Source organism: Triturus cristatus, chromosome 5_1 (assembly GCF_964204655.1).
Source record: "Triturus cristatus chromosome 5_1, aTriCri1.1, whole genome shotgun sequence".
Taxonomy (NCBI): domain Eukaryota; kingdom Metazoa; phylum Chordata; class Amphibia; order Caudata; family Salamandridae; genus Triturus; species Triturus cristatus.
Window position 1 is genome coordinate 299506060 of NC_140587.1, and position 17014 is coordinate 299523073.

Below are 17014 nucleotides of genomic sequence, written 5' to 3' on the forward strand. Positions count from 1 at the left end.
TTATTTTAGACATCCATCACATACATTAGATTTGCAATAAGTACATTACAATTTACATTTCAATATGTATATACAAGATGTCGATTATTTACCTTTATACCCTCCCACCCTTCTAGCTACAACCCCGCCCCCTAAACTCCCCTTCCCCCACCCACCGCTCGAAACCAAGGCGATCTCATTTAAATCTAAATTAAACTATTAATTTACACTAATCATAAAGTTGAATACATTAAATAGTCTCATTCGTTTTGTCTTCTATATCCCTAATTGTGATTATATTACACTCCATAACTTCTATTAAAGCATAGCCTCATTAATCCAATTAGTTACTGGATATCAGATTTCTAGTCCTTTTTTTCTTTTTACCTTAACCCCCCCTCCGTGAGTATACCGTCATATCCCATCGGTAGGTAGCTAGCAGTTTCCCCAGCCAGTAATGTGCTGCAGGTGAATCCTTATCTAACCATACAGTAGCCAGAAATAGCCTAACTACTGCCATTGCGGTGAAAAGCAACACCCGATTTGATTCTCTCATTTCTTAATTACTTATGCCAAACACGATTACTTGAAAATCTGGCAGGATAAAGGAGTGAGGTATATTGGTGATCTGATAGAGGAAAATTTAATATATCCTTTTGATATGATTAAGAAGAAATTTGGGATTGGTAATATACATTTTTTTAAATGTTTACAAGTGAGGGATTATTTATCTAAAAAGGCAATTAATGGGCGTAGAATTCCCTTACTAGATACGATATTATCCTTACCCATAACTAAACTCTGCAAAGCACTTAGTAATATACTGGAGGATGATTTTACTAAACATACTAGCCGTTGGCAGGATATGGTACAGGCAGAGGTGGGGGATTGTGAGGACTCTCTATTGATGAGCCAGACTGCATTTTCCTCGGCTAATTTGCAGGTACAATGCTTTAAGACCTGGCTTAACTTGTATATTACTCCAAAGCGGATTTCCAAATGGGGAGGTTCAACAGACACACACTGCTCTCGTTGTGGATGTTTTGCTGCAGATAGTGTACACATGTTTGCAACTTGCCCCCGATTATCAGCTTTGATCAACGAGGTGGGACATTACATCAAGTTGTTTCCCTTCAGCAATGGAACTTTCTCAAATCGAAAATTGGAAAGAGGGTGAAGAAAATAATGGGGACAAATAAAGCATGGATGCACAGATCACAATTCCTGCTGAGAGACCCTTTACAGAACCAATCCTGTTGGTAGTCAAAGCTAAATTCATACCTACATTGATTAATGCTAATACGATGTTTTTGGAAAATTTACACTTTGCACAGTGCTCTCTGCTTGGAGTCCTGTTCTCCTTTCCAGGGTCTACCACGCAAGCCCAAATTAGGCTTGAGATTGTGCTCTTTAGGTAGATCAGTAAGGAAAGTTAATTTTATACAATTCTGCCATGGGACTAAGTCAACTAATATAATACTTGGGAAGGTGCTGATCTGGCAAAAAGTTAACAGTTTCTTGGAAATAAATAAGCTAAATGCTTGGTCAAAAAACTTGCAGCCGTCAATTGATAAGTTAGAACTTCATTGATGATTCATTGGACATAAGAATTAAATATGCATGTTTCAAAATAGTTGTGAAGAGCAATTTTAAAAGTGCTTCATATTGCCCTGAATTACAAATATTTACCACAGGGAAACATCAGGTGTATAAAAAAAAAAATTCTAACCTGTCCTGTTGTCCCGGAGATACATATTTATGGAAAAGTTCCAAATCTTCAGGGTATTTTGAAAGGATATTGATTGTCACCACCTTAAAGAGTTCATCCATAACCTGCATGATATGTGCTGGCAAGATACAGGCTTATTTATTAATCAGTCTATCTTGCTAAATGTGCCATGAACACATGTTTTTATGTGATTCCTAGTTTTTCCTCCCTCTGAATTCAAAGTTACTTTGTCAAGCTTCCATGGAGACCCAGGAAAATGTGGCTGTTGTGGTTAGTACAATTAATATCTAGTTCAGATAATTGTGTAGATGTCCTGCCACTGAGGCGAAACAATGTCTAAAATTAGCTTTGAGAAAACCAATTGGTGATTGATTTTGCATCTGATAGAAGAGGTATGTGTGAACGTCTGACCACTTATGTCCTGCCCAATACGGTTTCTTAACTATGGTTTTATCTTGTTCTTTGCCTCGTGTGCAGATTCACCACATTTCAACTTGAGTAGAAGTGGATTATTACTATTAAAAGCAATTGTATAGCTGATGTCTATTAGATATATTTTCATAGGAAGTTAAATATAGGTGTGCCTGGCATCTGTTTAATCCTTTTTGCCCAATTTACCCATTAACACTATTTTTTTTATCTTGTTATGCTACCAGAGATCGTGATTAGTTATGACGACATCTGATTTCCGTTGAAAGATTATTTTGACTTCCGGTACAAAGTTTTGCTGGCTCAACATATATTACACTGTTATTATATCAACCCGGTTTCCAGATGATTTCCCTTTAGGATAAGTAAGAACTTTAGGGAAATACTAGAGGTTGAATAATTTTGAGTACATACAATGTATGAAAATGTGCATACTTATAAGTCAGATGTTTACATGTTTGTTTCCTCACTAGAATTTTGGACTAGCTTTTTTCTAAGTAAATCAGACTATTCAATGTTAATGTAAAGACAGGTTTTACTAGCCAATTGTTATGTTTCTAACTTCGGCAAGACAACACTGTTTGCTTGTCAAGAGTAATAATAATTCTATAATTATATTTTGTCAGTTATGTTATCTCATCTCATCTTTTAGCTTTGAGAAGCGCCCTAGCACTGCAACACACTTGATGGCTGAATATCTTGTTCACAAACTCATTCAGATATGAAAATCTATGGACAATAGTTCTGATACTGAACATATTAAAATCACTATATTCTATTGTATTGGCTAATGTATGATATGGTATTTGAACATAAAAGTTGTGCTGGAGTAAGAAATGCTTCTTGAAATAATATTAAAACTAACAGTACATTTAGAAATAACAGAGGCTTTTGATATTTTAAGAATGGAGAATAGGTATCTCTATCTTTTTGTATTTGTAGGTTAATTGAATAGGTCAGACAGGTACCAGGCCATTAGGTGTGCACAGAGCGCTGTACTGAGTGAAATCCCACATTACCTCTATTTTGTGGACTTGCAGTTTTTCATGTACTTATAGTTTGATGAATGTGCTAGACTTTTCTTACGTATGTTTTTAGAGTCCAGAAATGAGGCAGGTCATCTGTAGTTTATTTGAACTTTTCTTATAGCAATTCTTATGATTTTAAGAATGCAGAATTAGGGCCTCTATCTTTTTGTGTTTTTAGATTAATTGGATAGGTCAAAGAGGGACATGGTCATTGGGTGACCACACAAGGCTTTAATAAATTAACTCCCGCAGCACCTCTGTTTGTGGACTCGCAGTTTTCTATGTGTTTATAGTCGGATGAATGTGCTGGACTTTTCTAACTTATGTTTTCAGACTCTAGATCTAACAATAGTCATCTGTGGTTTATTTGAACTGTTTTGGTAGCATTTCCTGTGAATTTAAGTAATCTACAACAAATAAATATGACAAACTTTAATGAAAAATGATACTATGGCTGGAGAGATACCCTCCCTAATGTACATTTATCCCAATAACCCCAGTACAGCAATGCCCTGGTCAATGGCTTCCTAAAGAAAACCCTCGCTCCCACGAAATGCATCCTTCATGCAGGAGCACGGCTCTTCACAAAGCTGAAGAAATCTGATACATCACCTCTGTGCTAAGGGATCTGCATTAGCTTCTCTTACTCGATTCAGCTCGGATCATTTTTAAGATCAACTATAGCTCTTTCAAGGCAGTCTACATCAAGGTCCATGTTTACCAAGCTAACACACTAACAATTCCCGGCGGTCAATGCCAGATGAGGGGCTCACACATCGCCAGATTAAAGACTAAACACTGCAGGAAGGAAAAAACAAGAAAACAACCTTTCTCAGCCTATGCCACAAGCTCTGGAGCAGCATCATGTATGACATTAGAACAGCACGAACCCTGAAACTGAAAACTCACTTCATCAAGGAACACTACCTAGGGATGAGAAGTCTGACTTCTCACTCCTTCCACTAGCTCTACATCCTCCATCTGTCCCCTCCACCTATGCATCCCCTCTGTGGCCTGCCTCCTGTGTAGCACTTTGTTGCTAACCAGCAATTGTATATAGTGTGAAGACACTTACCATACTACTTTCTGGCTCACTGGCAGTTCTGCCATTTTCCCCACACCACTTTGGTAACACCTCTCTCATTTCCAACCATTATATCCCAATCTCAGACGCACTCCTTTTAGGTCTCTGGCCCAGAAATGTATACCTCCCCTTTCCAATCTTCAATAACCAAATTTCCTTTTGTGCCAGCTGAGCACACATCATGTTTGCATAAGGTTAATTTAACTGAAGATTTTTTGCCATTTTCCCCACACCACTTTGGTAACACCTCTCTCATTTCCAACCATTATATCCCAATCTCAGACGCTCTTCTTTTAGGTCTCTGGGCCAGAAATGTATACCTCCCCTTTCCAATCTTCAATAATCAAATTTCCTTTTGTGCCAGCTGAGCACACATCATGTTTGAATAAGGTTAATTTAACTGAAGATTTTTTGCAAAGTGAACTTACTTAAGAAATAAGAGAAAACATTCACTTGGCTAGTTATGCAAATAGTTATTCATTGTTGCGAATTTTAAAATGGTAAAAGACAATTAATTTTAAGACGGAAGTAACATTCCACAGATACATTTCATGTTATATTGAAGTTCGTTCAGTGCTGTTACCGTCAAAGTTTTGCTTAACTGCAGAATCAATGGTGGTTTCTTCTATCACCATCTCAAATGATTCTGTGCTGCCATTTACATCTGATCCCGAGGTCAATCCAGACTCACCTACAAGGGAGAAGAAATGGTTCGGTCAAATTCAGCTCTGTCCTCTTTGTGACAGGCAGAGGTAGAGGGTTTGTTTTGCTGGGTAAGGGAATAAAACAGCGACTTTGAGAAAAGGTCAGACAATCTTATTCTGGGCAGATGAAACATGCATGCTAACATTCTGACTGAAGAAACAACAATTACATTAATAATATCATTGAGAATTTTGTCTGTAGCTTTTATTAAAGAGGGTTCAGATCTCTAATTTGTCAAAATCATGTAGCGATAAAAATAATTTTAATATTGGGGTACTGGAGAATGCTACAGCAAATCAGTATTACCGAAACAGGCTTGTGTATGCTACTTCAAAAAAAGGATATCCCATCCATCCTACCTGGGACCGGTTGTTGAATACATGCGGGCTGGAAATCCTGCAGAACGTTTGGTGAGGGGTAGTGCTTGTGGTGAGACAACATAAAAGTGATGGATGAAAGTGTTTATCCAATGCTTCTTGGCGCAAACGGTATCCCTGGGTAGCATTCTATCGAACAAGTTACTTACCTTCGGTAACGATGTATCTGTAAGAAACATTAGTTAGTTAGATTCCTCACCTTAGAATATCCCCAGGCGTCAGACTGGATCCGGAAGATTTTTTCGTCAGCAATACCCCTTGCGCGTCGCTAGGCGTCGTCTGCGGCTCCGCGTCCGTCGTCGGCGTCGTGCGCCGGGATGACGTCGTCGGAGTACTTAGACGCCGCCCTCGCGCGCTGACGTCAGTTCTTGTACATAGCCTTCCGCGCCAGGAACGCAGAGGCCATGCAAAGACCGACACTGGTGCCAAAAATAAAATCTAGGGGCCTGAAAGGACAACCTTAACCCTAGATGTCAGTTCGCAGAACGGGGAGGATGGGAGGGTCGGTGAGGAATCTAACTAACTAATGTTTCTTACCGATACATCGTTACCGAAGGTAAGTAACTTGTTCATCTGAAAGAAACACGTTAGTTAGATTCCTCACCTTAGAATAGATACCCAAGCAATACCATCCCCGGTGGTGGGTCTGCGAACCAAGATCACACCAGAAAGTCCTGGAGGACAGAACGGCCAAAGAAGCCATCCCTCCGGACTTGGCTGTCAAGGCAATAATGCCTGGCAAACGTGTGTAGCGAAGCCCACGTCGCCGCCTGACAGATGTCCTGCAAAGGGACTCCCCGTCCCAAGGCAGTAGTAGCCGCCGTGGCCCGAGTAGAATGGGCGCGCAGCCCAACAGGAGGGTCCTTTTTAGCCAAGGAATAGCAAATTTTTATACACAAAACGACCCACCGAGAGATGGTCCGTTTGTGCACAGCTTTCCCCTTCTTAGCGCCCACGTACCCAACAAAAAGCTGGTCGTCCACCCGGAACTGTTTTGTGCGGTCCAGATAAAAGGAGAGCGCACGTTTTGGGTCCAGACGGTGGAGCCTCTCTTCCTCTTTGGAAGGATGCGGAGGCGGAAAGAAGGTGGGCAAGGTGACAGACTGCCCAAGGTGAAATGGAGTCACCACTTTAGGAAGAAAGGAGGGACGAGGCCGAAGGACAACCTTGTCCGGATGAACAGAGAGAAAAGGAGGCTTTGAAGATAAAGCCTGGAGCTCACTCACCCGTCTAGCCGAGGTGATGGCTACCAGAAAAGCAGTCTTAAGAGTCAGAAGACGAAGAGGACAACTGTGAAGAGGCTCGAAGGGAGCGCACATCAGGAATGTCAATACCAGATTCAAGTCCCACTGAGGCATTACAAAAGGGACAGGAGGGAACGTGTGTGTAATGCCTTTGAGAAAGCGTGTAACCACAGGGGACTTGAAAAGAGAAGGCTGATCAGGAAGCCGCAAGAAGGCGGAGATGGCAGCAAGATAACCTTTCAGGGTGCTCAGGGCAGAGCCCTGCCGGGCCAGAGAAAGAAGGAAGAGGAGAACCTCAGAAAGAGGGGCGGAAAGGGGATCCACAGCCTTTGCTGTGCACCATGCCACAAATTTGTTCCACCGGCAGGCGTATACCGACTTGGTGGAGGGACGCCTGGCTGCCAGAATGATATCACAGACTTCAGGAGGCAAGTCAAATGGCATCAACTGCCGCCGCTCAATCTCCACGCATGGAGGTGGAGGCTGGACAGGTTCGGGTGGAGGACCGTCCCCTGCTGCTGCGACAGAAGATCCTCCCGAAGGGGCAGACGTATCGGGGGATCGGTCAACAGACTGAGTAGCTCGGGATACCAGTATCTTCGTGCCCAATCCGGAGCCACCAAGATGACTTGGGCCCGGTCGTGCCTGATCTTCTTCAGCACTCTGGGCAGAAGTGGTATAGGCGGAAAGGCGTACAACAGACCGCAACTCCACTCGTGACGAAAAGCGTCGCCGAGCGAGTGCCGCCTTGGAAATTCCAACGCGCAGAACTGCTGACATTGCGCGTTCTCTTCGGTGGCGAATAGATCTAACCAAGGCTCTCCCCACAGCTGAAAGAGACCTTGCGCCACTTCGGAGTTCAGACGCCATTCGTGATCCATCATGCACCGGCGGCTGAGTTCGTCTGCTCTGGCGTTCAGAGAGCCCGCCAGATGTTGAACCACTAGGGTGACGCCCTGGTGTTCCAGCCACGTCCAGAGGCGCAGAGCCTCCTGACAAAGGGTCCACGACCCCACCCCGCCCTGTTTGTTGCAATACCACATGGCGGTGGTGTTGTCCGTGAACACCTGCACGACACTTCCCCTGACAGAGGGAAGGAAGGCTTTCAGTGCAAGCCGGATCGCTCTCAACTCCAACAGGTTGATGTGGAGACGAGACTCCGCCGGAGACCAGAGGCCTCTGATCTCCGCCTCTCCCATATGGCCACCCCAACCCAGGAGGGACGCATCCGTCACTACGACATGCTCTGGTTGGGGAAGGGAGAGGCTCTTGCCCTTGACCCACTCGCGGTCCGTGAGCCACCACTGCAACTGCTGTGCAGTGCCCTCCGAGATCAAGACATGGTCGGACAGGTTGCCGTGATGCTGGGCCCACTGAAACTTCAGGTCCCACTGCAGAGCCCGCATGCGCCGCCTGGCGTGATGCACTAGTAGGATGCAGGAGGCCATCAGCCCCAGAAGCCGCAACACTAGCCTGACCGAAACCCGGGATAGAGGCCGAAAGATGGGAATCAGGGCCTGTATATCCCGGACCCGCTGTTCCGGTGGATGGACCCGGAACTGCGCCGAATCGAGAACCGCTCCGATGAAGAGGAGCTTCTGAGAGGGACTCAGGTGTGACTTCGGCACGTTGATGGAAAACCCCAGCAAATGCAGGAGATCCGCCGTAGTCTGGAGGTGGGAGACGACTGCCTGGGGCGAGCCCGCCTTCAACAACCAGTCGTCGAGATAGGGGAAGACTGAAACCCCTGATCTGCGCAGATGAGCTGCGACCACCGCCAACACTTTCGTGAACACCCGAGGGGCACTGGTGAGGCCGAAGGGGAGCACGGTAAACTGAAAGTGCTCTTGGCCCACCGTGAACCGCAGGTAACGCCGGTGGGCCGGCAGGACGGGGATATGAAAATATGCGTCCTGCAAGTCCAACGCTACCATCCAGTCTCCAGGGTCTAGGGCAGCTAAAACCTGAGCCAACGTTAGCATCTTGAACCTGTCCTTTCGGAGGAAGGCATTGACGTTCCGGAGGTCCAAGATAGGGCGTAGGCCCCCCTTGCCCTTCTTGGGAACCAGAAAGTAGTGGGAATAACAACCACGACCTACTTCGGGACTCGGAACGCGCTCGACGGCCCCCTTGGCCAAGAGAGCCGAAACTTCCTCGTGGAGAAGATTCAAATGATCCCTCGAGATATGGTGGTGCTGCGGTGGCATGGCTGGAGGGGTCGTCTCGAAGGGGAGGGAGTAGCCCCTTCGGACGATTTGCAGCACCCACCTGTCCGATGTTATGGACCGCCAGTGGAGCAGGTGATGGCGAACTCTGCCGCCCACTGGCGTGGTATGGGCCTGAAAGCTCGGACTAGGAGGGCTTTGAGGCGGATGCTGCCGGGGTGGAAGTGGGCTGACCACGTCGGCCTCCATTTCCGCCACGGCGGAAGCCACGTCCGCGACCGCGCGCAGGTTGGTTCTGCGGCTGGTGGCTTTGCGGACGTGAGGAGGCGCCCCTTCCTTGGCCACGAAAGGGGCGAAAAGCGGAGGTGTGCGCCCGCGGAGCCGAGAGGCCCAAGGACTTGGCCGTAGCCCGGGAGTCCTTAAAGCGGTTCAGCGCACTGTCCGCCTTCTCACCAAACAGGCGAGTGCCATCAAAGGGCATGTCCATGAGGGTGGTCTGGACATCCCTGGAAAATGACGTGGACCGCATCCAGGCGTGGCGGCGAAGCGCCACCGTGGTTGAAATCGCCCGACCCAGCGAGTCCGTGGTGTCAAGCCCACATCGTATGGCGTGCCGTGCTGCATCCCTCCCATCGGCCAAAGCCTGGGTAAGACGCGTCCGGACCTCCTCCGGACACAGGGGCAGCACGTCCTCCACCGTATCCCACAGGGAATGGGAATAACGGTCCAAGAGACAGGCGGTATTTAAGGACCGCAGGCCCAAACTAAGGGACGAGAACAGTTTCTTGCCAAACTGCTCGAGTCTCTTGGAATCCCGGTCCGGCGGAGCGGTCGGGAAGGAGGATTGGGAGGTAGAGGCCTGGATAACCAGACTCTCGGGGGTGGGGTGTTGGGACAGGAAACTGGGGTCGCCCGGAGCAGGGCGGTGGCGCCTGGCAACGTTCCTATCCACAGGAGGAACTGTGGAGGGCTTGGACCAGGTGCCCTGCAGAACGTCAGTGAGGGCCTCGTTGAACGGCAGCAGAGGCTCAGTGGAGCTTGCTGAGGTTTGAAGCACCTCAGTGAGGATGTTAGTCCTCACAGCCACGGCAGGCAACTCGAGCCCAAGGGCCTCGGCCGCCTTGCGCAGCACCACAGAAAATGCTGCACCCTCCTCCGAAGCCACGGTCGGAGGAGAAGTGAATCCAGTGTCTGGCGAGGTGTCCAGCCCACTGGCCTCCCCCAGTTCATCTGCCCAGTCCTGAGAAAGCTGTGACTGAACAGCCATAGGGTCCTCGAACCCCTCCCAGTCGCCCCCTTCTTCCGATTCCTGATAAACAGGAGGAATGATCGGAACCGGACTGTAGAGATGGTAGGACTCAAGCGGCGTCGGATGCGGCGTCGGGTCCGGATGAGGGCTAAACTGGGGTGTCGGCGCCAAAGGCGTCGGCGGCGCCGGAGGTGTAGGCGTGTGCGCCGGCGGCGCCGGTGACGGCGTCGGTGGTTCAGGCGTCGGCGCCGGTGGAGGAGTGACTAGGTCAACCGGCGTCGACTGGGGCCCAGGCATGGGCCCCGCGGGGACCTGCGGCGTCGAGACCGGAGTCGTCGACGGCGCCGGGGCCGGAGCCGCCGGCAGGCAAGATCGCCCAGTCGAGTCCGCGGGGCCCGAAGGCGCGCCAGCGGGCGTCGACGGCGGGGCCAGGCTCCTCATGGCCGAGAGGAAGGCACTGATCTCCGCCGGCGCCGCGTCAGTCCCAGGGACCGGAAGGTATGGGGGCGGACGCGGCACCTGCGGCTCCGCCGGAGCCGCGGGGGTGGAACCACCCTGACCCTCGGCCGAGTCGCGCGACCGGCGAGGGGAGTCCGAAGAGCGGTGTCGCCTCTTGGACTTCTTTGAGCGTTTGGACTTACCCGACGACTTGGAGCCGGACGATCGATGGCGTCGGCTAGGGCTCCGCGAGCGATCCTTGGACCTCCTCCTGGACCGGGATCGCGCACGACGCGGAGCCGAGTGGCGAAGCTCGAGAAGCTTGCGGGACCACTCCCGCCTAGCCTTCTAAGTCAGGGCCTGGCAGTCGTTGCACGACTCCGCGTCGTGGTCGGGGCCTAAGCAGTAGAGGCACCGGCGGTGGTGATCGGTCACCGACATCAGTCGATGGCAATCCTCGCAAGCCTTGAACCCAGGCATCCTACCGGCACCAGATGTCGACAGACAAGGATCAAAAATGATCAAAAAAGATTTAGTCAAAAAAGACTAAAAGGGGTAGCTCTCCCGGATCTGCGCTTACTGGCGCGGAAAAAAGAAGAACTGCGTCAGCGCGCGAGGGCGGCGTCTAAGTACTCCGACGACGTCATCCCGGCGCACGACGCCGACGACGGACGCGGAGCCGCAGACGACGCCTAGCGACGCGCAAGGGGTATTGCTGACGAAAAAATCTTCCGGATCCAGTCTGACGCCTGGGGATATTCTAAGGTGAGGAATCTAACTAACGTGTTTCTTTCAGATACATCGTTATTCGATCGTAGTCGGTGGAATTTCAAGGGATCAGGACAAGGACTGGTCTTCCAGTCCTGACATCTACCTGCCCATGGAGTCCTTCATTATTAGTAGATTAGATATTGGGCAGGAGAGGGAATACCTCTAGTCTCCATGGCATGCATGGGCTCCAGGTGCTAAAACCTATTAGTGGCTATATAGTCACCTTTCTCCTGCCAAGATTATAAGCTATTACAATTTCTTGTGTCATATAGATTAGGAAAGTTTTTTTTCTGTAATAGTATTCTACTTTAGGGCAATTTTTATTATAATTAAGACAATGTTTTCTACATGTTTTAACAAATGTTTGTGTATTCTATGATATTCTATGACTAAAGGCCAGCAACACTATCACAAAGAGAACTCAAAGGCAATCCAATTGACTTCTTAAAGTATTTCTGCCTCACACATCAGTAGCATGGGTTCTTTCAAGACATTCTGAGGTGGTGCTGGAGGTTTAAGGATCTAAAAAAAAAAACAACTATAACAACACTCTTTAGAAAACTTGATAAAAGAAGCTGGAGTAAAAGATTATTATGAGAGACCCTACAGATTCTAATGTTACCCTAAAGGGGAATGGATAAGTCAGAAAAAGTGGTTGTTCCTGGCAGACAATGATAATTGCTAGACTGACTTATGAATGCACATAATAATATAGGTGCATGAAGTAATGGCCTCCCAGGACTTATTGCAGTCACTGAGCAATCGTCATTCCAAAGCTAAATCCTTTAACATCTCCACAAAATCAGACGCACCAATCTTCAGGTCACATTTAACGCAATAAAGAATAGGCTAAATGTTAAAGGAGCTGTTCAGAGGCAAATGCTAGGCATCCTTGAGTGCAGTGTATAGCTTTCCTCTTGGTGCCAAAGGTCGCGAACAGTGTTCTTGGGAGTACTTGCTAAAAAGCTTTTACAGAGTCAAAAAAGGTCCAAGAGGAACAAGGGCCCACTGATTGCTTTACAAGACATACCATTCATCAGATTGGTCTGGAGTTATATTCTGGGCAGGTCTTTTGGTATGTTGTACTTTTAAGAATTTCTGGAAAGTGTGATTCTTGCAAGATTGGAGTTTTCAGAGTTAAAATTGCAGAAAACCCACTGAAGTGCAAGGGGCCCCAAACCCTAAGAATTGTAATTGGCCTGGCTGAAGTATCACTACCCTCCAGCACAGTAATACGCCAGTGGGTTAAACCAGGAGCTTTACCTTCTTCTGTACCAAACTAGGAGCAGCAACTAAACAGGGAGATGTGGGTTTCAATGTGCTATTTGTACAGCCATTCACAATCCCTCTGGACCGGTGCGATAACAATGCATCAGGCTTCTCGGGGTTCAGAAGCAGGAGAGAGTCATCAACGGTACACTAAACATCTCCACTGCACCTAGGCATATTTCAAATCAGTCCAGGTTTTCCTAAGATTGCTTACCTAGTCCTAAAACGTATTAATATGCTCCATGGCACAACCAGTTTACAAAGGAAACTAATTTTAAGAGAATCTACATGGAGATTGATTTAGCTCAGGTGTTCCCTATTTTAAGTAACTACTATTCTATTGAGTCAGAGAATATACTCAGAAACACTGATCTCCACAACTTAAAGCAGAGGTCAAGTAATTACATTTCAACCACATAAAAAAGCAAAAAGAAAAAAATCATAACAGCCGTTTTCCCAGTGGCACTACTGCTGCTGGTGTATTTTTACAATTATTTATCTGCTTCTGAATGCTCCTCACATGAACGGTATCACAAGTCCTATCTGAAAGGCTGGCGAAAATCTCACACAGATACTACAATGCACTGTCTGATTTTTCAATGGTCTCATTATTAGGGATTGCAATCGTTTTCTCTACACAATTCTGGAAAGGATGAATTGTTCTTTAGAGCAATGAGCCTCACTGAGGAATGTATACCTCACACTGATAAGATCATCTTGTCTCTTCATAGCAATTAGTCCAAATGAAAACGTTTATGCAAAAAGAATGCGGGCCAATTCAGTTACTGTAACTGTTGAAAGCTATTGTTCCATGTCATCTGAAATAAAAGATCTGTACATGTTTGAAACATTTGTGCCACCTTACCATTTTATTTTCAGTTAGCTCACTAAAATGTATCAAAGCATGCAGGGTTTTGGATTTTTGGAGTATCATGGTGCTGAAAATTCTTTGCACATACTAGAACTATATCAGGTTAGCTGCCTTTTCCGGTTCTGGAAGGCATAGTCAGACAGGAGGTCACCAGTGCATCAGGACACACTTAAGCTCAGTTGCCACAAGAACAGGATTTCTTCTCTTTCCAAAAAACTGCTACAAGATTTGTGGGTCCAGCTTTTCATTATAGGTAGACAAACTTTAAATCCACTGTTGAATTTTTTTAGGTGATGAGGAACTAACCTTAGCCTTTTCCTAGTTTTTCCAAACCTTGAGGCATGTGATTTAGGCTGTCCGAGCACTCTGGTGCACTTCTTTTTACATAAAAAAATCCTCTGTCTTAGATTCCTGAGACAATCATTTTATTTTTTGTTCTAATATATCAAAGGTAGGGTTGCCAGTGAGTCACAGACAGGAAATGTAGCTTTCACAGAGTTTAAAGCTAGTGATCGGAATTGGTGCCATGGTGAGCACAGTTTACAACCCCATGATTAACCCTACTCGCTGAGCATTTCTTCACGTAAGTTCCTACAGAGCTAAATTAGCCTCTAAATAGAGATATTTAGCAACTGTCTCAAAGTGAAATGTGTATATGCCTAGCTAACTGAACAAATAGTTTAAGCTTTAAATATAATTTTGTAAATAGATCTCACCAGTATAATACCAATTCAGTTGTCTTATGTTAAAACATGTCTAGCTTCTAACAAGGAAATGTGCAAAATAAAGCATACCCAAATTAATTTTTAAGAAGTTAATAAATAATTTACTTACATTTAACTCTAGTTCTACAGCACTGCTATCTTTCATATATTCAAATGCCTAAATCATTCATCAGGCTTGGATTCCCAGTGAATTTAAATACCAGCAAATAGTGTTAAAATGGCCATAGGCCTCAACAACAGTGTTTATTAAGCAGCACATCCACCTCATTCGAACCCACACAAACTTCAGCAAAAGAAGGGGGAAGTGCTAAGATCTCCTATTCCCACTAGAAGCCACCATAGCTAAGATGTTGTAGCACAAGTGTGAGAAAGGTACTTTATATGTACACATATGAGCCTATGACTGGGGAGGAGGGAGAGTCGCATGTGAGTATATGAACGATACCAACGCTGGAGAACAGAAGTTACAGGTACATAACGAATTTCTTCTCCAGCTTTTGGAACTTTTATATATGCACATGCTTGAATAGTAAGCAGCACACAAGAATTAAAATAAAGCAGGAAGCAGTCTCACCTTTACTGGAAAAGGTCGCTGAGGACTGTCTGCCCCACTGCTGAGTCGGCTGCTGCGTTCACATCAAGACAGTAGCACTTTGCGAACAGGTGCAGTTTCACCAATACAGAGCTCAACACGGTTTTGTTTTAGCTTATGCCGATCCACACAGCACATCTAAAGTTCATCTATAGGAAAACCATGTTTCTCCTGACTAACATCAGCAAGGAGTGTTGAAAAAATGCAAGCATTTACTATTAAAGAACCCTTTTACTGCGTTACAAGGGACAAAGTCATGCTATGTAGAACCCTAAATTAAACTTCCATTGGAATCAATCTGTCATTCTACAGTAATTCTTCCCATACTTCACAATAACAGTAGAAAAATAGTTGTACTTTATAGATGTGCACAGGTCAATTAGATTTTATATTGACAAGACAAAATACTAGGGGTGGACGGAATTTGCGTAACCGCGTTACGCAAATCTCCGCGAAACGGTAAAAAATCTCCGTGAACACGCAGAAATTCCGCGAACATGCGGAATTGCTTGTTCGCGATACTTTTTGCCTGTTCGCGATCGCTGTTTGCGTGCTCGGGGTGAAATATCTCGCGAACACGCATATTGAGAACGCGAACAAGCAAAAAATTTCGCGAAGTCGCGGAACGCAGATTTTTGGGCAATTTCGCGTTCTCCGCGGAACGCGAAATTACCCAAATTCCGCAAATTCCGCGAACGGAACGGAATTTACCGCCAAGGCCTACAAAATACATACATTCATTGGAACATTTGATTATGTCCATCAGCCAACCAGGAATGGCAGACCCCAGTTCAAGCAGGGGATAGCATGTTGACTGTTAGCCTGCATCACCTTCTGACACAGCAATGTGAAGCATTCACTCCACATCAGTGAGGCCATGTTCCATCAGGAGTATGTTGATAATTGCTGTACTCTTCACTGGTGTGCCTTTGCAGGACATCTTCCATGCAGGCATCTGGAATAGCAGGCACTGCTGAGTCGGTTGCTGCCTTCACATCAAGACAGTGTCACTTTGAGAACAGGTGCCTGCTACTTCAGATACCTGGTAAGATATAGTAATCCCATTCCTCACTGCCTCCATTGTCTCCTTGCGGGAGTTCACCTTCTTCCAAATCTAAATACTGAGAATCAGATTCATTCTCATCCCCATGTCCTTAGGTGTTTGTTGGCCCAGTGGTTGTGTGACAACTCTGGGAGGTACGTTAATTACAGGGAAAGGGGTGCTACTGCTGGAGGTAGAGTAGGTATAGATGGAATTAAGGGAAGGGCAGGCAAAGATGGCACTGCAATCTTTTAAGGAAGCAATCTTTAAAAGATATCCATAATCTGCTGAAGTAGGAAAGTGCCCTTTTTTGTCATGGTCACCCCCACTTTTTGCCACTGGTGCTTATGTTCATCAAATGATGTTCACTGGGTGCCTGCTACCCAGGCCCCAGTGCCAGTGTTCTTTCCCTAAAAACAAGGTAAAATGCTCCAATTGTAACACAATTGGCACACACTTTAGCACCCCTGTACCTCCGTAGCAAAAGGGAGTTATAGTTAGCACCTGGTTTCTATAGGAAAAGTGTTTTTTGATCTGCCAATATCTTTAGCGCCGTTTGACGAATCTTCGCGAAATTTTCAAAACAAATGGGGCAGTCAGGTCAGCTGCTGTGTTGAAAGTTTCGGGGAAATTCGTCAAGCGGGGGCTGAGAGAGAAAGGGGTCCCAAAACGTGTTTTCTCCATGTTAATTTCCATTGGAAACTTCAGACAAGGCTACAGCCCGAACTGCTGAACGGAATTACACCAAATGTGGCAAAATGGTAGCCCTTGGTTCAGAAAGCACACTTTTTGTTAAATGGTGTAGCTCCTGTCACGATTGCCGAGCCGGTTGTTCTGGACTACAACAATGGCCGCTAGTGGGAGACGCGCATGCGTGAGGACGGGCCAGACCGAAGAAAACTCAGCCGTCCTCACACAATTGAGCTTCGCGTTCAAGCTCCCGAACCTGTTTACGCATACCCGATTTCTCTTCCGGGTCGCCGCGTCAGTTTCTCTTCGTCAGATTAAAGCGTGGAGAACGCACATCTTCCTTCACGCTTCGTCGGATTTCAGCTTTGAGGAAGCGCGTGGGACCTTCCATCTCCTCCATTTCCCTGTTACAAAGCCTCCCGATTCCCGCAGAAAAGAATAGAAAAGGCCCACTGTTGGTTGCTGTGGTTACGGTAATAGCGCTACGCGCTGCCCTTTATGTTTCAAGATACTGTGTACTACAGTGAGCTCTTATCTGTTGAAGTTCCCCTATATTATTAATGAAGCATTGTTTCTTTCAGCACCAGATTCACGATTTACACTATATAGTTTTTCCTGTTTTACCTT

General features: G+C 46.3%; 1 protein-coding gene across 1 annotated transcript in view; it reads right to left on the bottom strand.

Moving 5' to 3' along the window:
- The window catches only part of FAM91A1 (family with sequence similarity 91 member A1), a 312498-nt gene that overhangs the window by 22153 nt on the left and 273331 nt on the right, over positions 1-17014 (bottom strand). Inside the window, exon 21 of the mRNA XM_085604989.1 lies at positions 4833-4940. Within this exon, the coding sequence (XP_085461115.1) occupies positions 4833-4940 (108 nt within the window). The remainder of the gene's footprint in view (positions 1-4832; positions 4941-17014) is intronic.